Source organism: Platichthys flesus, chromosome 12, assembly GCF_949316205.1.
Source record: "Platichthys flesus chromosome 12, fPlaFle2.1, whole genome shotgun sequence".
Classification (NCBI taxonomy): domain Eukaryota; kingdom Metazoa; phylum Chordata; class Actinopteri; order Pleuronectiformes; family Pleuronectidae; genus Platichthys; species Platichthys flesus.
The window spans coordinates 2,550,529-2,573,846 of record NC_084956.1 but is presented as its reverse complement, the minus strand read 5'-3'; the positions used below and the strand labels follow the sequence as shown (position 1 = coordinate 2,573,846).

Below are 23,318 nucleotides of genomic sequence, written 5' to 3'. Positions count from 1 at the left end.
GACAGCTCACATAAACTAACCGTGAACCCTCTGAGCGTTTACCACTTGTTCGGTGTGACAGTAATTATGCTCACACTACGCCTGCTCCCCCCCTGGTGGCCGCTGAGGTCTCTGTGCGTCTGTGATAATCTGTGAAGTATAAAACATCTGTGGCTCCAGGCACTCAAACCTCTGCTCACACTTCCCAGGGATCACGTTTCATTTGAAGGGTGCGCGTCGACAACTGTGAAATCTCATTCAGCTTCATTTTATTTTATTCTCTGTTGTTAGATTTTATGTTCTGTTGAATCATCTGAGAAAAGTAAAACACACAATGTACAAATACAATAATATAACCTGACTGATTTTAGGGGCCGATGCTGGTTCCAATATAAGGAATTAAGAAATTATCCAAAAAAATACATATTAATCACAAAATATCTATATTTTAAAACCTAACATATCATAATGTGCCCTCCATATTATACAATAAAATCTGAAAAAATCAAATCAAATCAAAATCAAATCAAAGTTTATTGTCACATGCACCAATGACAGCGTCATCGGAGCAGTGAAATTCTTATGACATGGCAGGCACAAATCTAAGCAGTGTTAAAGACCAGCTTCACATACAGTATAATGACAGGTTATTAGACACTGTAAATACAAATCAGAATCAGAATCAGAATTATTTGTATTGCCATGTATATTTGCACATACAGGAAATTGCCTTGGTGTGGTTGGTGCACTTTACAAACAACAAATTAAATACAACAATAGCGAACAATATACAAATATAAATATATATATATATATATATACAGTTAAAGGTTAGAGGTTATCATGCATAATAATAATATACAAACTAGAAAATATAGCTACAAACAATGCTATTTATGCAGCATGACACTAGAACCAAACATGGATATGGATGTTTAAATGTTGCTTTCATCCAAGTTACAGCTGCTAGTTTTAGGACAAGTTTTAGGACAAAGCCTTGTTTACAAGAAACAAGGCTTTGTTTAATTGAATTTAAGATCAGACATATTTGAGAGAAATGACGATAAACCTGAGTTTAAACCTCAACGGCCATAACTCTGAATCCAACACTGATGCTCAGTGATATATACAACCAGTGGCACACACACACACACACACACTTACACAGACACACAGACACACACACACACACACACACTGATCCGGCAGAGCTACAGTAACATTCATCACCTCTTGAGGGCAGAATGACTCCACATTAAACTAAGAATTTTTTTTGTTCCACATTTCACTCTTTTGCTCCTTCACTCTCATCCACCTGATTTCTTCTTCTTCTTTTGTGTTATTACCTACCTTCGACCTGCATCTATTGTTCTTTTTCTTTCCTTGCTGCTTTCTTGCAGTTGACCTCTCCATTGTTCTCTCTCTCCCTCTCTCTCTCCCTCTCTGTGGTGTGCCAGCTAGCAGTGTCACAGGCTTCACTGCTTTACCAATTCCATCAAAAAGCTATTTAACAAACCGCAGACCCAGGCAGCCGTGCCTGCAATGCCTCCACTACGCCTCAATTTCTAATCTCTCCCTACTACACCCCTCAACTCTCTCTTTCTTTCAATCTGTTTCTCTTTTCCTTTTCCTACCTCTCACTCATCCCTTCTTCTTGTATGCAGCATCTCTATTTCTTCATCTATCTTCCTGTGCTTTAATTCCCCTGTCTCTCTCTACCTCCTCCTCGCCCCTATGCTCCCTCTTCCCCCGTTTATCTCCACGTCGCTCACTCCCTCTCACCGGCAATTCAATCAATTTTAATCTGCTGCCTCGAGGAGGAAGAAACACGTGTTTTCCAACCGATGCTCCATCATTTCAGGACAAACTTTAATAAACACTGCAAACGTTCTACTCTGTTAATAATAATGCAGCAGCTGTTCATTAGAAGGTTTATTTCTCAACGTATAGACTCTCTATGTACAAGTAATGTTCTCATAAAAATGTTGGGCGTCATGTTTTGAAGTTGCTTTGATCTTTGAAGACCTCACATTCCCTTGTGCTATATATATACAGTAGAAACCTTTGATTTAATCTTTATGGAACAAAGAAGAAGAAGTAATAGAAGGTGGATTAGCACCTTATCCTTTGTTGCCACCTGCCTATAAACCTAACATAGAAGAAGATCAACGTTGGTTTTGAGTAGCCACCATTTAACTCAGGATCCCAGCAGGTGAGAATAAAAGTCAACATGAACATAAGATGCAGAAAAAGCATCTGTAAACACGAGAGGATTTCTCCGCTAGAAGAACCAGTCGACAAACCCAGCGCAGACAGGATAATGCTCACAACGGCCCACCTTTGCAAATTCCGAGGGGACAGGCCCAGACCTGAGTCGCCTCATACATGGTGGCAGTCTGCGATGTTCAAACCCCTGATGAAAGCAAGATGTCAGCTGGATGATGCAAAGGATAATCTACTGAAGACTAGACGGAAAGATCAGCAGCGGAAGGAAACGATACGTGAGCGCAGACTGATGTTGAAGCATTTGCAAAAGCACATAGATGAGCTGCAAAAGGAGAACCACACAACCAGGGAGTTGAGCTCGAGCTATGGTCTGTTTCTGAAGGAGGAAGAGGTACAGAGAACTTGTGATGAAGCAGAGAGGGAGGGGGAGGAGGCTCTTCAGAAGGAGGAACAGTTGGAGAAGTTAAAGCAGGAGACGGCTGATGTGGTGGTAATGAAAGACAACCTGGACCTTCAGCTGCAGACGTACACCGTGTACGGGAAGGTCATGGAGAAGATACAGAAAATGACTGAGTTCAAGGATGCAGAGTTGCTAGCGGACAATTTCCAAAGTCAGCTCCTCATGAGGGAGCATCTCTATCTGAGGGAGTGTGAGGCCGAGGAGCAGGTTGACCAGCAGGAGATAGCCGTGGCAGCACTCAAGAATCAGAGCGACCTGATGCACCTGCAGAAGAGGAATCGACTGATCGAGCTCAAGACCAAGCTGAAGAACTTGCTCGCTGAGGTTGAAGTCTGGGAAACCAAGTGGAGCGACATTCAAAAGGCTTCTGCAAATAAAACCCTGAGATTGGCCCAGGCTAAGATGGTGATTCTCGACCTGTATGAAAAGACAGGCGGCAAATTAAAGGCAGGAGGTGTCGGTGTGAATGACACAGACAAACAGCTGGACAAGATCCAGCTGTTCATCCTGGAACAAGATGAGGTAATGGATCGACTTCATGGAGATCAGTCCATTACCTGAACCCAAATCCCACCACTGACCCCTTACCACCCCCTGATCTCTCTCTCCGTACCTCCCCTCACCTCATAAGCCTCACCCTCGAAAACACCCCAACCAAAGAGGGCAGCACATTAGCTCCGAGGCCGCTGCAGCCTAATGGAAGGAAGAAAGAGCTAAGCCAGCAGCTTCTCCTTTTTATGAGACTACGTGTTCTCCTGTGTCTGCTTCCTCTAAGTGCTTGAGTTTCCACCCACACTTGTTAGATTCAACCTGTGAAAATATTGTCAATAAAAAATTACACAAAATTTTATAAGAATGTTGTTTTTTTGGGGGATTTCTTGATTTCCCACTTAATTGCTCAGTTGGTGTCTTCTAAAGTCTCTTTTGAAAACATAAAATTAGGGATGCACTGATATGGAAATTCTTGGCCGATAACGATATTTAAAACAACAATCAAGCCGATAGCCGACACCGATATTTGTTTATTTTGTTTTTGTTGTTATTCATTCACTCTTTTGTGCCAGGAAAATAATTAAATCACAATTCAAAAAGCACTATTTTAAATTGTTTCATCCCTTTATCACTCTTATATTTTAATGAGCACAAATTGAATCACATTTATGAAACAATCTTTGATTTAACTAAACTTTATTTAACAGAGACATATTATGCCCATTATACCATAGTTGATATGGCTCCTTGGGGTCTTAATGAAATATGTAAAATATGTTGGTCAAAATACCACAAGGATCATTTAACACAGCATCTTTTACCCTGTCTAAGCCTTTACCCTGACGCCGTGAGGATCCCCGGACGAGGACCTCCCCGAAAACACTTGAGGCGTGCCGCACACCGATCCTCCGGTGTGCGGGGCGACTGCTCCCCCAGCCGCGGCACGTGACCAGCGGTTTTACCACAAATATGAACAAATCCCAGACTCCAGTGATCAAACGGAAGACACAATGAACAAAGATAGGAGGCAGATTACTCCTAAGGAGATTTCCAGACAAGCAGCTGACGGATCCAACGCTGGTAATTCCGTGATTAAACCGACCATGGTCTTATTACCTGAGGTGGAGTTCCATCGGATCTTGGTCGAGAAGGACCAGAAAATAGCTCATCTGCAACATGAGAACAGTTCATTTGTCTACAAGCTACAACAAATGCAGTCATGGTCAATTGGGGCTGAAACAAGGAGCTACTGCCCTCAAAAATGATCAGCTAGAACAGTGTCTCATTGCTGTGAATAGAAACAGGGAGTGGTACACAGAACAATCATAAAACAAGTGGAAGCGTGAAGAGTCCCGACAACTAGAAGACCACCTGCAGGTGACCTCCAGCCTCACAGCAGCACTGACCAGTTCCCAGGAAGTGGTGGAGACAGAGAGGAGCCTGAGGAATCAGAGAAAGCTCGAGCTCGAAGAGTCTCTCAGGGCTGTGGACAAAGAGAAAGAGGAGATCTCCAAAGACAGATCTGCACTGGCCCAGGCTAAGAAGAACTCCGGCAGGTGATCTCCAGCCACGCACAAGAACTGACCAGCTCCCAGGAAGCGCTGGAGACAGGGAGGAGCCTGTGGAATCAGGAAATGTTTGAGGTGGAAGAGTCCCTCAGGCTTTGAAACCAAAGAAGAAATCTCTCTTCAAACGGATCCGCAGGTTCCTGTGCTGCTCTGGAAAGATCTAACCATCTCCTCTCTGTGAGGCTGCATGTTCTTCAATGCACAGCTGGTGTAAACTGTTAAAAGTAGAAAAGGACGTTTCAGTGACCTCACATTGATGATTTGACGTTTTCAATATTTTGTCCCTGTTTGCTTGTTATTGTATAAATAAACATATATAAAAACCTAAACAAGCCTATTCTGTTCCCTAATGAAGAGAAGAACATACACATACAATATATAAATGTCATAGAGCTTAATAAAATAATAGGTGCGTTACTCCGCTGGTCAACAAGTGACTCTGCCCTTATTATGTTTTCTAATCATCACACTTAAAACTGATCTTTTTAAAAAGCTGCTGAATTCATATTTATGTTCCTGGAAAAACGTTGCGTCGCTTCTTCTGCAACAAAGAAGTTAAAGCCCAGAGTTGCGTCATAATCTGTGAGAAGGGACTTCTGTCTGCAGGTGTGTGTGTGTCGGTGTGTGTGTGTGAAGGGGAGGACGGGCTGTTGTTCAGCAGGAGGCCTGAGATTGTGCAGAGACAATACTTCCAGTTATAGGAGACAGGATACGAAGAAGAGCAGTCCTGCCTGTTTTCCGGCGTGTTCTGGCCTGAGCGCTCGTCCTCTGCGGTCAGTCTTTCCCTCTAAGCTGGGCCTTTCCAGTGGATAAAGGCTTTGGCTGGAGCCGGGGAGCGTGGCGCCCTGCTAGCGGATGTCTTTAAACAGGTGGCACATTAGTAGCTGGCATTTGGAGAGCAGCGCTCGAGGGCAGCTTTTCACAGGCTTGTGCACTTCCACGCTGCAGGCAAAGTTTCCTGGAATGGCATTGGTGCTTTTCCTCACATTTAGCATCTGTGGTTTCCAACAATCATGGGATATTTGTCAAATTGTTGTAGAGAAAGTTGGTTGAAATGTAGCTGCTCTGTTTCGTTGTGTTATTTTCCTGCTCGGCCAAGATAGCCAGGGAATGAAGCCTTGTTGGCTTGTTTACTGTTTACTGGCTGTAACGTCCTCTGTGGTACTCACTCTCCACCACGTGTGATCTGGACCCGAGAGGACGCCGGACTTCGTCTCCCGGTTACACCAGCAAGAGCTGATTTCTGTGATTAGTGCACCTCAAACCAGAGGAGGTTGTAAAGCTGGAAATTGTCTCCTGTGGTTTGGGTGAAATGAAAGTCTGATTTCAATGACACAGTAGTTTGGTGAAGTTCTGCCTGTGTCCTGGTGATTGTAATATAATAAATACATGTCGACAGTGTTTTCTGAATCAAGTATTTTCTCCGGTTCGCCTCAGTATATTTTCAACGTGGTTATAAATCCCTTGAAGTGTTATATCACAGACTGCTGGTTTGTTAGTCCCTCCATCCATCATCTACACCGTTTTACCTCTAGCCAATCGCGTGACGTATTTGAGATTTTTGAAAAATGAAAACTTTGATGACAGTAATTTCACGTCCCCCCTGCAGTACCTCTGAAGACACCAGGGGAGTCGTGGACTAACTCTAAATCATTGTTAATAAAAAAATAGTGAACATTGTTTTAAGTTTAAACTCCAAGTATAAGTAGGTAATAATAATAATAATGTCATGTTAACGGACACAGCAGAGAACATGGCTGCAGCCTCTGCATCAGGAAATTCAGTGTTGCTTTCCTTCCTCTCTCAAGGCCACCCATCTTTCTTTCCTCCTCATTTAGACATTTGTTCTCGATCTGTTTACATAAACTGGAGAGCACGTCGCAGCGAAGGAGAAACACAATGGCACACCGGGCGAGCGAGGTCAGAATCTGCATGCCTGATAAGATTGGACCTGGTGAGTAAACAGAACCCGGCAGCAGGCTCCACAAATTGGAATAAAGACGGGCTCAGACTGTTGATACACTTCGTTTCTGATTTCCTCTCAACACTGCTCTATGACCTGCTGGATATTTTTCTTTCAGTTTTAATTTTGCTCGCTTATAGCTTATTTAATTCACTTTATCTTGGCATGTGTTTATCAAAACTAAAAAACAGATAGGCCACGTATCCCTGACTTCGTACACGACCAATAGAAGCAGAAGCTACGTATATTATTCTACTGGAGCCAGTTACATGCATCTCATCAATCAAACTGGCTTTTCACTCGACCAATGAACTTCACCATATACACCGGGACGTCACCTGTTGTGAGCTGCCGGTTCGGAGCCTTGAGTTTGGCATCTTGTTCAGCGGCATCAGAAGTTACCTGTGACCTGCAGCCAGTGGACGGTACTAGCTTATGGTTTCAACTCTACAAGATAAATATGAATTAAGAATTAATGAAAGAGAATAATGAACATTGACTGATTTCTGATGAATGATTGAAAAGAGAAAGTTTGTCCAACTTTTACACATTTATATCAAATGTCAACCTCCAGTAAAAGTCACCATAGATGCTTTAACGCACTTGGGCGTGGAGATCATTTCCTGTCTCTGTCTGCAGCCTCCGCACGAGGCCACTCGAGTTCCTCCTGCCCTTTCTCGGTGGATTTATACTTGCAGATGTTATCTGTTTGCACTTAAATAAAAGTCAAATGGATAAAGTTTGCACAGGCCTGGTGGAAAGCTGAGAGGCTGTTGAAGAGACGGGGCTCTGATGAACAAAGTAGACAGAGTGAGCAATAAAATGTGACATCAAGTGAAGCCTTCACTGCTGGTCTGCAGCCAGCGCTGTGCTCCCACCATCCAAGGTCCTGCCTGTTCTTTTCTATTCTCTGCTAAAAGGGTCCTTAAACCATGGGTCAGTAAATAAAACGGGTTGTGGGCCAATAAACGGTCCCTACATGGCAGGAGAGGGAGCGCTGTAGTTTTTTCACAAATTGCTTTGGGGCGTCAGAGGGTGAAAAAGGTCACACTTCTCATTTCGTTGCTGAGGTTTAAAGCCACTGATGCTAAACAGGAACGGTGTGGCAACCTTTTACCTTTTAGAGTCTCACACAACAACGAGCTACAACAGTTTCACAGTTTCTTTATTTCCAAAGATTTGAATTCACTGGGTTTGATTCAACCTGGGGCCAATGTGAAGTCATGTCAACGTATGATGGAGGAACATCTGATTCAGACTTGATGAGGCAGGAGCTTCATTTAACCGTTGATTACATGCAGCAGCATTTCATCAGTATTGACTGAGCTTACACGTGCAACTAGACGATCTGGTACAAATGGTTAAAATACGACCTGTATGCATGGGAGGTCATGTGACGTCTTATCTTGGTAAAATTATTTTTTGGACGGAATAAAGTGCAATATAATAAGAGCTGGAATAAAATCTCGTCAAATGAAACATATTCTTTCCAACTTCCAGCTCTGCGAACTCCTGCTGGCATTTGGTTCTATTTCACTGAACCTTTAACTGCTGAGCCACTCGCAGCTGATTGGTTTTAACTGCTGATTATTTCAGCAGCCGCAGCGGCGTGGAAACCCAAGTAAGTAAACTGCCGGGTCCCGCTAAAACAAATCGGAAACATAACACCCATTTCAAAGTTCAGATTGGAAAGGTCAGAAATGATCTGAGTTAATTGGAGCAGTGTGGGATAGAATCAATGGAAAGAAAAATAGAAAAATATGTTGAATTAAACCCAAACTTACCCCCTCACCTCTAGTGAGAGGTGGTTCCCAGTTTGGAAACACCAGAGTTCACGTGCAGCCAGTTTCCTTCTTGGCTTCAGTCAGATATCTTCATCACTGGCATTTCATCAATATCAGCTTTAGATTTTCTCTTATTTGCAGTTATGCATAATGTGTTATTTCGTACAAACACACACACACACACACACACACACACACACACACACACACAGGAACAATAACAACACACTGCTCCAGGTGTGATTGATTCCTCTGGCCTGCAGGGGAATCAAAGCTCCACCAAAGCAGTATTTATCCTCTGGGGACCATGATCGCCTGAAATTCATTAAATTCATGACATGACAAGTTCTTGTTGTCAACGTATTTCACTTAATGCAAGACAAAGCCAACCAGATGGTGGCGCCACTAATTAAATAATAATTAAGGACTCATTCTCTGTGGACTAGGAACGACCTCGAGATATTGTGGTAATCCATCCAACAGTTGAGATTGAGGTATTTTAACAGTGAAATGATTAAAAGCAAATACCAGAAAATGACATAAATACAGAAAAACACAGTGTCAATAATTAATCAATCATTTATTTCTTATGCTTTAGGATCAAAAACGGACACTCTTACAAAGTCAAGATATTGACTCAAGTTCGAAATAAATCTTCCGGTCGATGTGAGCTGACATTTCCCTTTTCGTATGAGCAGGCGTTCTTATTAGTGCGAACACAAAGTGGAAGCTGCGGCGGCTCCAGTTTGTCGTTGCTACAACAAAAACTATTTCACCTCAGAGGCTGAACACACACAGCTGCTGCCTCATTCTCTGGAGTCAGGTTGGTTGAGGCTGTGATTTATAGCACTCGAGATATTTAATGTACAATATAATGTAACGGCTCCACAGTGACCCACTGCACCTCGTGACACAACAAAAAAACACACACACATTTAATTTCTCAACCATATCTTTCAATTTCTCAACCTCTTCCTATGTAACCCTCCTCCCTCCTCCTCCCTCACCCCTCCATCCTTTCCTTTCATCCCCCCCTCTCTCCCCCTCTCTTCCTGGTCCCCCTCTCATCCGTCTGCCTCTGTGCCTCAGGTACCAGTTGCTATTTGGATGATTTAGTCCAGGAGGGACTGAGGGATTTCATTAGCTGTTTACCTGAGGGCCTCTGGTACCTGTGGTGCTATAACGCTGCTTTATTAAAAAAAGCCCACATTCAGCTGCGGAGGAGCTCAGTGGATCAGCGGGTTAGGGTTCACCACGTGCATCTGGCCACAGGTTCGAGTCCTAAGAGTGGGTGTGCAACGTGCGTCTATAATACCTGCAGCTCGATGAGAATGATTCATTTATAATCCTAGGGTTGATATTGATGAACCAAGGGCGCACTCTGCGCTGTGGGTTCGAATCCTGAGTGGGTGTGAACCCATGGGCTTCTGGTATCTATGTTTTATTAGAAACTACAACACGCTGAAAAGAAATTCACTACAAGTTGTTTTGTGGACTTCCCTGGAAAGGGACACATTTTTTCTGCAAATATTGTGGTTTTCTTTAAATGTTGTTGCGTTTCCAGAAAGGTTGTTGTGTTTAGTGATCTGTAGCATCTGGACCAAAATATATAAGATATTAAAGCTGTTTCTCAAAGTCAGGGGCTGCATCCATTGGAGGAGTTTTGTTTGCTTATATGTCCACTAAGCAGAAATGAGAGGCTGCCTCAGCCAGTCACATAGCTGGCTCACAATTAATCGTTGGCACAAGAGGTATCAAACCTGTGATTTTCTTTTTGTTGCTAAGGAATGGAAGGACACCTAAACTCGCTGCTGTGACGCAATCGAACCTCTGATGCAGCCTCCGAAGGACGTGGCCCTGAATCGAGACGATGCTCATTATTCCTCAGAACTGTATTAATCTTAAATAACTCCTATTTTGTATCCAGGGCCATTTGTCACTCCAGGATGTTGTTTAACATTATATAATGCAGTGAAAAGAAAATGAGTTCTTCTATTAATATTTCATCTCCTCTCTATGGTTTAATTTACACACTACAGCTCAAAGAGGAAGTTGGAGACACAAAGAGGAAATTCAACATTATAAAAATAATTAAAGTACCAGACTGCTGAAGCTTCATAATAACTTTATAATAACAGGAATGTGGACGTTGACCCCATTTAAACTGTCATAAAAATATGTATTTATATAGCACCTACAAGAAATGCAGCGCTGCATTGCTTTACATACAATAAAGATAAACCTAAATATAGTTCATAAAGAAAATATATTTTAAGTAACAGAAGAACATGTTAAAATAATATCCAAAAGGAAAGGATATTAAAAAACTGATATTTAAATATTAATTTAAATAAAAAAGGCATAAAACAGTAAAGCAATAAAGTGAATGAAATAATAAAGTGATTATAAAGTGATGATCAATAACACAATGATTCTGAACATATGGGAGTTGTTTTAGTGTAAAACAAGAACTTGGCTCACGTGAATAATGTGAACATAATCCACACAGCAATTACATTCCCTTCAAAACAAGGTCATATGGATTTCATTCTAAGAGTCTATTTCTCAAGAGTCGAATAATTTAAACTTTAAGAAAACCTAAAACTGAAGGTGAGTGAATCTGAAATGAGCAGGAAGTCGGTGTGTAAATCAAGTCCTTTTATTAGTTCTGTTCCAGATTATTAAGGAACCACACAGTGTGAAGTCGCTCTAACACACCGGACTTGTCCAAAGTTTAAGTTCAACGATGAGTGTGCAGCTTTACACGGTTGTTTTTATCAGGAATCTACAGCAGCGTACACAATTCAATTCTTTTCTGAGCAGACGTGGATTGGTGGTGGTGGTTCTCCCCCCCCCGCTACAGCATTCCATAATGAACTAGATGCGTTTGTTTGCCAGTCAACCTGTAGGAGGTGGCAGAATTAATCGATCTTTTCATCGTAGCTTTAATCTACATGGCTTGGCATGTTGCGTGGACTTTGACCTCACGCGTGTGCCGCAGTCAGCTCTCTGCTCGCGGAGACGCATTTGGATATAATAGGTCCCACGTTAAAACCTCATACACACCACACACATATTTGTACCTGCTGCACGTAAGAATATGCAAACACTGCGATTACAAATGCAAACATTGCATTCGCACATATTTCACGAACCTGTAAACACCCACATAAGCTCTCGCAAGACAATAATACTTGATACACAGCTACAAAGACAGATCCCCGGAACATGCATGTAGATCAAAACAGATCTGTGTAATACACATGTATACACAGAATAAGTCCTTGTGCATATTGTCTAAACACATTTAAATTAACAAAGTGGAACACTAAAAGAGAAAAAGAAAAACAGTAGGGAGGGGTAAAGATGAGGAGAGCCGCAGGTGGGGATGAAGAAGGGAAGGAATAAAGGGAGAGGTGTGATGTTTATCACGAAAGGACACAAACTGAGACTGTGGTGACTCGTTGTTATCAGATCACTGCGTCACGTGTTAATACAGTAAAACAACCTGATGATGGAAAATGCAACAGACCAGAAAACTGAATGTATTTAGTCTCTTGTTTCTTTGTAAAGTCCAGAAAGCAACTGATAAACGTATTGTTTACACAATGGCATTTTGATAATCGAGCAGAAACAGTTTTCTCCTTAGCATCAGTCCTTAGAGAAGAAGGGTCAAATATAAGCTACCTCCATTCGCATTACAGTCAAAAACTGACCCATTATAATACACATTTATGTATATTCGAAATTTGAACATTGACATGAGGTAGTAAGTGTCATTCGTGATCGATTCGTTCATTTTGAACGAATCCTTACAAGGACTCGGGAGTAACGAGTCCTCTCAAAGAGAGATTTGTTCATTTTCTCGTGGCCGTGCATCGGGACTGTTGCATAGGCTGATGCAGGTCACGTGAAAAAGGATCTAAAGACTCATATCCGGCAGAAGAAAAAAACATTGATCTGAAGCTTGCTAAAGTTTAAGAACCCCTGTCCTAAATGTTCTACCAAATCCACCAGTCATTCTGCTCAGCTTCCGGACGTAGCAAACCCTTTTAGTTTATACCTGTACAATGTGGACACCTTCTGTAATTTGTGTCTGTGTGAACACTAATACTGTTATTTCTCCTCTCTTAGATATGTTCAGTTTTTTCGAATCACTCAAGTGGATCTCAAGACATTCTTCACATCTCTGGATCCACACGCCTCACAGCTGATAAAGCTGTACAGCACACGTAGTGGGACACTAGCAAAGGACTTTAAGGCCCTGCTTGACAACCTTGATGACCAGGTGATGCAAGTAGAGATAAATTAAGGGTTTCTGAGACATGGATGGTGCACTTTCACATTATTTTCAAGCCGTGATATATGTTGGGCAACAGCCCAGTGAGTTGACCAGAAAATAGGTTATAAAAGTGAGGCCTGTGAGCCAAGATAAAGCCAGCTAAAGTTTCCCTCTAAGATCAAGCATGGAGATTGTATCTTCTGGTGGTAACTTAATGCCTGGGGTTTCACCAGGAACCCCTGCTCTGCTCCTGGCCGCTCCCACTTTCCTTTGACCTCTGACACTCAATTGGCTTAAAGCCAGCATCATCCCATGACCACACCTCAAGGAGGCAGGACCTCTCAGGTAGAATAAAACCACTGAGACCCCAATAATCTCCGCCATTTTACCCTGCTCTGAAGACGTCAACAGACTAGTGTTGTGTCGTTCGTGAACGATTCGTTCGTTTTGAACGAATCGTTACAAGGACTCGGGAGTAACGAGTCTTCTCAAAGAGTGATTCGTTCATTTTCTCATGGGCGTGCATCAGGACTGTTGCATAGGCTGCTGCAGGTCACGTGAAAAATGATCCAAAGACTCGTATCCGGCAGAAGAACGAATCACTGATCTGGAGACACGGTCGTGAGGTGAACGATTCGTTCATCTGCTGGGTACGAGTCTTCGGATCATTTTCCACGTGACCTCCATAGGCTCAGAAGAGGAAACAGATACCTCATTACCTATCGCAGGACCGCTGTTAAAAAGCAGCCATGACTGACAGCTTTTGTGTGGCATCATATTTTGTTTAAGAAAACCTCCTCTATTATATACAGTAAAACATGAAAGTTTGTATGGTTTTAAATTGTCATTTATTGTCACACTGGCATTTAATTATCACGGGAAATAATTACACTGCACTAAACTGTAAGTGTAAATGTAAAGTGAAAATAACAAAACCAGTCATTATGACTTTTGAATAGGGCTCAACGATATTGAGGAAATATTATATTGGGGAAATAATCTAATTGCGATTCCCCCCCCCCAAATATTGCGATTAAGATTTAATATGCGATTCTTTTATTTTATCCTCTCTTTCCCCCCCAAAAAAACGTAATGAATGATTTAAATATGACCAACACAATATTAGATACTGTACAATATTCTTTCCCACATTTTTATTTAACTGCTCATTACAGAAACCAGAATAACAAATCAGTGTGCATTTAAGTAATTTAATCAAAGTCATTGTAAGTATAAACACAACGCATGCACTTTTTAAAAAGTGTGTGCAAATTTACCATCTTGAGAACTTTTTTTTTTAAATATAGGTGTCTTACTGCTCTCAAGTCAGTAACATTTCCAGTGTTGGGAAGGATACTTTCAAAACGTATTCTGTTACAGAATGCAGAATACATGCCAAAAAATGTAATCTGTAACGTATTCCGTTACATTAACTAATCTGAGTAACGTATTCTTAATACTTGGATTATTCCACATTGAATTACATTTTATAAGTGTAGGAATGCAGCGTTGTTATAGTGAGTGGATCAGCAGCAGTTCAAGCTCTGTGTCCACGGATGCGGCGGGCCAGCTGGATGTGCTGGCAGCGTGCGGATCAGCAGCTCCGTAGTTCCCCGTTCATGTCCGGGTGGACGTGCAGCGGTATGGAGGCACCGGGCCGCAGCAGGAACAGCTGAACACCTCCGTCTCTCAGATGTGCAGGTAGGTGACCACATTCCTATCCAAAAGAAAAGAAAACGATCCCAGAGTCCAGTGATCAAACGGAAGAGACAATGAACGAAGTTCGGAGGAAGATTTCTCTTGAAGAGATTTTAAGCCAAATATCTGACAGACCCAACACTGGTAATTCTACGATTGAACAGGCCATGCTGTTGATACCTAAGCTGGAGTTCCATGAGCAGGAGCAGAATATGGCTGCTCTGCTACATGAGAACTGTTTCTTGGTCTACAAGCTACAACAACTGCAGTCAATTGCAGATAAACGGGAAAACGACCCTGTTGTCTATTTGTTGTTTGCGGCTGAATCGAGGCTAAGAGCTACTGCCCTCAAATATTATCATATAGAGCAGTGTCTCATTGCTGAGAAAAGAGGGAGTGAGTGGAGTCATGCCTTGCCAAAGAGGAAGAGATCTCCAAAGTTAGATCTGCACTGGCCCAGGCTGAAAAAGACGCAGAACAATCACAAAGCGAGTGGAAGCATGACGAGTCCCGACTTCTAGAAGAACACCTGCAAGTGACCTCCAGCCTCTCAGCAGGACTGACCAGGTCCCAGGAAGAGCTGGAGGCAGAGAGGAGTAGAATATGGCTGCTCTGCTACATGAGAACTGTTTCTTGGTCTACAAGCTACAACAACTGCAGTCAATTGCAGATAAATGGGAAAACGACCCCGTTGCCTGTTTGTTGTTTGTGGCTGAATCGAGGCGAAGAGCTACTGCCCTCAAATATTATCATATAGAGCAGTGTCTCATTGCTGAGAAAAGAGGGAGTGGGTGGAGTCATGCCTTGCCAAAGAAGAAGAGATCTCCAAAGTCAGATCTGCACTGGCCCAGGCTGAAAAAGACGCAGAACAATCTCAAAGCGAGTGGAAGCCTAACGAGTCCCGACTTCTAGAAGAACACCTGCAGGTGACCTCCAGCCTCTCAGCAGGACTGACCAGGTCCAAGGAAGCGCTGGAGGCAGAGAGGAGTCTGTGGAATCAGGAAAAGCTCGAGCTCCACGAGTCCCTCAGGACCGCCACACAGGCTGTGGACGAAAAAAAAAAGGAGATCTCCAAGATCAGATCTGCACTGGCCCAGGATGTGAAAGACGCAGAACAATCACAAAGCGAGTGGAAGCGTGACGAGTCCCGACCTCTAGAAGAACACCTGCTGTGGACGAAGAGAAAGAGGCAGCAATAGGGCGAGCGTCCTGGGAGGCTGGTGAACACCGAACGCACAAAGAAGACCCCCGAAACTTTTGAAACACACACACACGTCCTCGCAAGCATACCTGTGAGATGATGGGGAAGCATAGATCACAGGGGGTGAGCAGTGTCACAGCTGGAGCTGGAACCCCCCTCCCTTTAAATAATTAATATGGTTTTGAATGAAGCACTTTCCATCATAACTTAGCCTGAATGTTTTAAAATGCACTTCCAAACTATTCCATCTGTCAGACATGAGCATTATTAATATTGTAAGTTACATATACATTTATCTTAAATAAAAAATAAAGCTGTCGGTATGTCTGTGTTGCTACTGATGGCGCTGCATGTGTGACAGGAAAAAACTTGCGGGTTGTGAGAATGCCCGATAAAGCGCAGAATGCAACTCGGAACCAATGAGTTTTACATGAAATCCAAAACACAAAAACTCAAAAAAAAAGAAAAAATGAAAATATAATCAAAAACTGAAAACACACGTGACGAGTGTCACTGTGTTGCCTGCTTCCTCCTGGGTCTTCTTCAGGTCTTATGAGGCAGCGGTCCACAACCTTTTTTTGCGCTACGGACCGGTTGGATGTCAGACAATATTTTCACGGACCGGCCTTTAAGGTGTGGCTATGACCCTCACTATGGAGGCCCCTGCTACGGCCTCTGTTGACATCGGAAGATTATTTTTGATTTAAACGAACATAACGAATTGTTAATAGGCGGCCTCAAATTAATGATTGCGTGGTAAGTTACCAGTAAGACTGATACGGACGGATAGCAAAGCTCCATTATGCACACGCTGCACCTCTATACACTTTGGAGTTTTTTTTATTTAAAATAATAAATTAATTTGTTACCAACAACACAACAGTGAGTAGTAGGGCTGCAACTAACGACTATTCTGATAGTCGATTAGTCATTGATTATTGAAACGATTAATCGACTGATCAGATTATAAATGACACAAATTCTCATTTGCCCTTATTTAGCCAACAGCTTTTAAATTTAGCTTCAGGTTGTTCGAGGCATGGGATGACTGAAGATAAAGACAATAAAGATTGATAATTCATTAAAAAAAAATGTATTTTAATAAACTTTGCTGCATATAAGTTTACTGTTTACACAAAAGCAAAGAAAAATCTAGTTTTTGTCCATTTAAAACCAAGACATGCGAAGTGCTAATATATATTTTTTTTTAATTCAAATTCAAGTTTCCCTTTTTCCTTTGAACCAGGAACAGGCCAAGTGCTGATACTAAACATAAATACAAAATCAAGTATCCATTTTTCCATTTAATAAAAAGGATGGAAATTATCTTCAATAAAAACGTCAACAAACTGAACTAGTCTTCTTCGGACTGCATTATTGTGATTAAAAAATACTTTTGTCAGGCAATAGGATAACATTAGGCTTTTAAACTCGTTAGTTCAAACCATATTTTTGTAATGGATCTAGAATCTTGCGCACAGGTATTTACGCCGTTCAGAACCAGATAATAAATAAACGGAAATGATGTATGTTTTCTTTATTCTTTCTGTGCGGCGCGATACCAAAGACCCACCGCCCGGTACTGGGGGACCACTGTTATAAGGCATATGAAATAGCAAAATATTTCTATCTGAGCTGTGAGGTCCTTCCACTACAACCTTCTGTGCAATAGTGAGTGAGAGACAGAGGGCTCCTCAATTTATAGGCTGCCTCTCACAGACTCCTCCCCCTTGTCTATTCCACTGTGATCCTTTAATTCTATAACTGTGAATAAAAATAAACTTATATATATATGTATATATATATATATATATATATGATCATTCATGATACCGTGTACCTATGAACATATTATATTTCATTTGACTTCAGTGATATTTGTATTTATTTATATTCCATTTAAAATAAAATTGTGACTTTAAACGAATTTCGTATCGATAAACTGTGATTATTTTAACTCACATATCAAATGACATGTGATTTATTTGAGTCGTCTACATCCATGTATTGTTTTTGTTATAAATCATGTTGTTATGACTACTTCGTGACGTCTACGAATTGTCTTTTTTTAATAACTGAACTATGACTTGTGATTTTAAGAGAATGTCGTATAGATAAATTGTGGTTGTTTTAACTTACAAATCAAATTACATATTATTTAGTTCCATAGTATTTATTTGAGTTGTATACATCAGTGTATTCTTTTTGTGATCCATCATGTTGTTATTACTACTTCGTAACATTCACAAATTGTCATTTTTTCAGTTGTCTTTGTGATTTGTGAGTTTCTTTCTTGTTCTGATGAACTTAAGTCTTGATTATAAGTCTGAAGAACAAACTGGTGTCAGATGTGATGACAGTGAAGACACTGATGCAGACTCCTGACTGAGTGTGAAGCCATTTCTGTGAACAACCATCATCACTGCTGTCGATACCTTCATCAGTGAGTGTTGGTGGAGTCCTCATCTTCATCATCTCAGCTTTAACAAAACACTAGACTCAGAAGTTTAGCTGATTTCTTCGTAGAATATAAATCTACGAAGAATCACAATCAAACTGCGAGTGTGTGACTGCGAGATATCTCAACATCTCCGCTCGTCGGCGTCTACAAATATTTTAACCGAATATAAAACCAAAAAGCTGTTGGTGCTGCTTTCAAGGTCGATCAGGACAAACTGCTCCAAGAAAGCAAAAGCTTGGGGCCAGGTGATCGAACTAATTCGTATGTCTTTTGCTATGAGTGCCACGGTCCAAATCTTCGTGTGTGGAGGGTGATTAGCCATCAAGCTAGCTAACTAATGGCAGCAATGGAGTTAGCTTAGTTTAGTGCATTGGAAGTTTCTTTGGGGGGGGTTATTGAATTAGGAGAAAGAACCGGATCACAAAAACAACAACTTAAAGTCCCAGAGAATTCGCCCACACAAATTTATAATCTATTTAAAATAAACTTGTGACTTTAAACAAATTTCGTATCAATAAACTGTGATGTTTGAACTCACATATCAAATGACGTGATTTATTTGAGTTGTCTACATCCATGTATTTTTTTTGTTATAAATCATGTTGTTATTACTACTTTGTGACGTCTACGAATTGTCTTTTTTTAATAACTGAACTGTGACTTGAGATTTTAAGCGAATGTCGTACAGATAAACTGGGGTTGTTTTTAACTTAAATATCAAATTAAATATTATTTAGTTTCTTTGTATTTATTTGCGTTTTCTACATCCATGTATTCTTTTTGAGATCCATCATGTTTTATTACTACTTTGTAACATCCACGAATTATCTTTTGTGAGTTTCTTTCTTGTTCTGATGAACTCAAGTCTTGATTTTCAGTCTGAAGAACAAACTGGTGTCAGATGTGATGACAGTGAAGACACTCATACAGACTCCTGACTGAGTTTGAATTTCTGTGAACAACCATCAACACTGCTGTCGATCAGCTGTCAGCCTTCACTCGTGCTCCTCCTTTTTGCTCATTTATTGCATCTTGCATTTCACTTTTTACACCATTTTTATATCTTTTATCTATTATATATATTTTATCTAGATATGTTCATGTCTAAATAAATGTTACTCTGTATAAATATTAGAAAAAGGGAGTAAATAATAAGATATATATTGTTTCTTTTTATTGGTTTTCTTATGTGTGTTGTATTTATTGTGTTTTTATGTTTTTATGTTTCTATGTTCATTGTATGCACCAAAAACCAGAGCAAATTCCTTGTAGGTGTAAACCTACTTGTCAATAAATACTTTCTGATTTTTATTCTGATTCTGAACTGATTGTACTTTATTGGTTAGCCAGGAACTAGGAGGAGTCAGCAAGATGGGCGCAACAGGTGACATCATGGACCCAATGTTTGTTCATGGAATTTTGGTTTAAAGTTATTGAAAGGTAATGGAAATCCATTAGTCCAAATGTGTATGAACCCTGTAGCCCCTCTCTGTCAACCCCCCCTCTCCCTTCACACACCCCCATCCACTCCTGTCACCCCTCAAGTCCTTTTCCATCAACCTCTCCCAGTTCTTCCTATATAACTCCTTCTCCTATAGCCATGAACCCCCCCGCTGCCTGTCACTTCACCTTCTCTTCCCTTACTCATTTTTCTGCCCCCGGCTCCCCATCACCCCCCCTGTCAATCCACCTTCTTGCCTGACCCACCTACACTGAATCCTCCATCTTCAATCGCTCCTCTTTCTCCTCCCTCCCCTTTTCAATCAGGTGGTCTGTCGGGAGATGACCTCCAGCCTCACAGCAGCGAGGACAACAGAGAGGAACTTGTGGAATCAGGAAAAGCTTGAGCTCCAAAGGTCCATCAGGGTCGCCACACAGGCTGTTGATCAAGAGAAAGGCGGGAAAGAAACCAAAAAAGAAATCTGTCTTCAAACGATTCCGCAAGTTCCTGTGATGCTCTGGAAAGAACTAACCAGCTCCTCTCTGTGAGGCTGCATGTTCTTCCAGTGCTCTCCTGGTGTCAACTGAGCACTGAATCAATATAAACAGACACAAAAGTCAGCAAAAACAAAAGTGTTTTTTTAGCTCAGTGTCTCTTTGAATCTCCCTGGTGGTGTCAGTTGCAGAGAGAGATGACGCTGAGTGACAGGCGGCCCGGTGGAAAGGTTGCTTCAGAGGCCTCCGAGCTCTGCACCGCCCGAAAGCCTCCAGCGCCACAATAGGGCGAGCGTCCTGGGAGGCTGCTGAACACCGAACGCACAACCAAGACCCCGAGACTTTTGAAACACGCACGCATCCTCGCAAGCATACCTGCGAGCTGAGGGGGGGGGCAGAGATCACAGGAGGTGAGCGGTGTCACAGCTGGAGCTGGAACCCCCCCCCCCCTCCCCTCCACGCCCCCCCCCCCCCCCCCTCTCTCTCTCTCTCTCTCTATCTCTTCTTCTCTCCATCACACCCGGTGTCATTGCCTACAGTTCTCCTCCGCTCCGACCTTTCCCGGCGACCTTTTCTCCTGACCTCCTGTAATCCTCCCACCTGCTCCTCTCTCTCTCTCTGCCTCCCTCCTCCGTCTCTTTCAGCTACACCTCCTGTAGCCCCTCTCTGTAAACCCCCCCTCGCACCCCCCATCCACTCCTGTCACCTTTCTGTCTCCTCACTCCTGTCACCCCTCAAGTCCTTTTCCATCAACCTCTCCCAGTCCTTCCTATAAAGCCCCTTCTCCTATAGCCATGACTCCCCCCCCCCGCTCCCTGTCACTTCACCTTCCCTCCCCTCTCTCATTTTTCTGCCCCCACCTCCCCATCACCCCCCCTGTCAATCCACCTCCTTGCATGACCCACTTACACTGAATCCTCCTTCTTCTATCGCTCCTCTTTCTCCCCCCTCCCCTTTTCAATCAGGTGGTCTGCCGGCATCCTCCACACACAAACAAAGACACACACACAACACAAACTCAAACACTGTCAGTTTGACTGACCTACTTTCGCCATACTGCCATAACCCACTGGTGAGGTTGAAGCTGTTGATGGTTGACGCCAGCAGCCGCTCAGTTTAGTTACTTCTTGGATTGCGGAACCTTCAAGTGCAGTTGAAGTTTCTGTGTCTTGCTCAGGGGCACTTCAGCACACTCTCTGGAGGAGTCTCTCAGGGAACCTTCTTATTGCCAGATGACCGACTGCGCTGCCTCCTGTGTAATAAAGATATCTTACTCTGCTCCAGTATTTAATTCTATTGAAATGACACCAGTGCAAAAGAGCAACCCACACATTTCCATGTTTTATTCGTTCTGTTGCCGCTTTGCTTTCAGAAGTCACTGTTTTATTATGTGAGAAGCTGAATGAGCACCTGGCTGAAGCATCTCGCCACAAGCAGAGAGTCACTTCTGTCCTTTTCACTGCCCGTCTTGAATTTTGATTTACTGACTTTCACTCGGCTCGTTTACAAAAATAAAACAACCCTTTTCAGCTGCTAGTAAAAAGAACAACTCTTAATCCAATCATGTGGCATTACGCCGTGTATTTGCTATGTACCAACAACACACGGAGGTCAGCGTGTCACAGCCATAACACAAAGAGGCTAGTCAACAATATTAAAGTGCACATGACGCAAGTGAACACATATAATGCACCAACAGGTCCTAATAATATACATCCGACCAAATGGCTCCAGATTCTTTACAGCAAAAGACATCACAACACGGTTATTTCCACCCAATCATCCCATTTCTGTATAATACGAGTGCAACTCTCTCCTGTACAGGACACACATCTTATCATATTTATATACATACCTATTCAACTCCTACAAGGACCCTGAGAGCACAAATAAAGACCCTTTCAGACGTGTAGGAGGGATCCACACAGAAATTCATCTATATTTGTGGAATGAGTCTGAAAAACTTTCATTTTGCTGCCTTTGCTACAGAATATGACGAGTTTGAGTTCCACAGGCCAAACCGTTGTTTACATAATGAGAAGGGAAATTAGATAGAAAATAAAAAGTATGTGACTCAGAAATATGTATTTTTATTATTTTTATACATTATTTGAGTGTAGTTGTCGATCAAATAACAACTCTTACTGATAAATTGATTAGTTTTTGATATTTATATTCTAAATAATACTGACGTCATTGTTCTATCGTTTATCCTGCCTGTGTCTTTATTCCTGACATTCAATTCCCTCCTGAATGTGTCTATTACTACATTCAAATATGAAGTAATGTGTGTAATGTGCACATGTGTGTAATGTGCACATAACAGTACCTTGAAGTGCATCTGCCCACCATTGCCCACCGGTCTGTCTGGCTCAGTGACTCTCCCTCCTCCTGGCTCCATGTAAATTAACCATCACACTGGATTCGGGGCCATTTCCACGCTCTGCCTGCATCTGTCTGCTCGTGTTCGTGAGCTGCAGAAAGAAAATCCCAGCGCTCCCCTGTCCCTCGTTCTGTCCCTGCTCGCTCAGCGTGAACACAGGTGCAGTTCTCTATCTGAATGCATTGGCTGCATCTGAAGCGTGTTTGCATTCATATATTTTCTCTCTACAGTATTACCTGAATATCAATGTTTCCCAAAGCATGAACCTTGTGTGTTGAAAATGTCAAGGAATATACAGAGCTGCTATTATTTCAGTGGAACCCCCGGTGCCTTGGAATGAAGTTGTCAGGTCTTATGAGCAGGAAGAGGACAAACCCAGAGAAACTTTTATCTGAACTCCTTTATCTTCTGCAGTTTGTTTAACTCTTTAGAATTAAGATATCAAGATTATTTGGGCTTTTACAAAACTTAACATTTTGTTTAATACTAACTAACGCTACTTTGAAAGTTATATTTGGCTGTGTTTGCACAATGCTATATTTTTCTGTTGGTTATTTATTTTATTTTATTGGATTCTTTTATTTTATTTTTAATCTCTGTTATTGTTATGTTTCATCATTAATCCGTTGTTCTAAATATGTGAAGTAATGTCAAATTCCGTTTTCTGTTATGATAAACAATTCACAATACAAATATTGTTTAAATAACATGGACGAGGCAGGATTAATTACCTGTATTGCTGCCAGCCACCAGATGGCGATCAAGATGCTTCGGCTTAATTTTGTTGCGAAATTGACATATTGTGCGTCTTTGTAGACGTTCTGCTCTCTAATATCAATATTCTGCCCTCTAGTGGCATAAATGTGTCTTTAATTATGCGTTAACT

At 41.8% G+C, this 23,318-nt stretch overlaps 1 protein-coding gene across 1 annotated transcript; it reads left to right on the top strand.

Annotated features, from left to right (window-relative positions):
- Positions 1 to 2,380: 2,380 nt before the first annotated feature.
- On the top strand, positions 2,381 to 15,651 carry LOC133966548 (coiled-coil domain-containing protein 42-like). The gene is made up of 2 exons (XM_062401530.1): positions 2,381 to 3,187; positions 15,235 to 15,651. The coding sequence occupies exons 1-2, from the start codon at positions 2,381 to 2,383 to the stop codon at positions 15,649 to 15,651; spliced, it is 1,224 nt and encodes a 407-aa protein (XP_062257514.1).
- The last annotated feature ends 7,667 nt before the right edge of the window (positions 15,652 to 23,318 follow it).

Coding starts and splice junctions, on each gene's coding strand:
- LOC133966548 (XM_062401530.1), top strand. CDS start 2,381: ATGTTCAAACCCCTGATGAAAGCAAGATGTCAGCTGGATGATGCAAAG. Junction 3,188..15,234: donor TCATCCTGGAACAAGATGAG/GTAATGGATCGA, acceptor TGCTGAGAAAAG/AGGGAGTGGGTGGAGTCATG.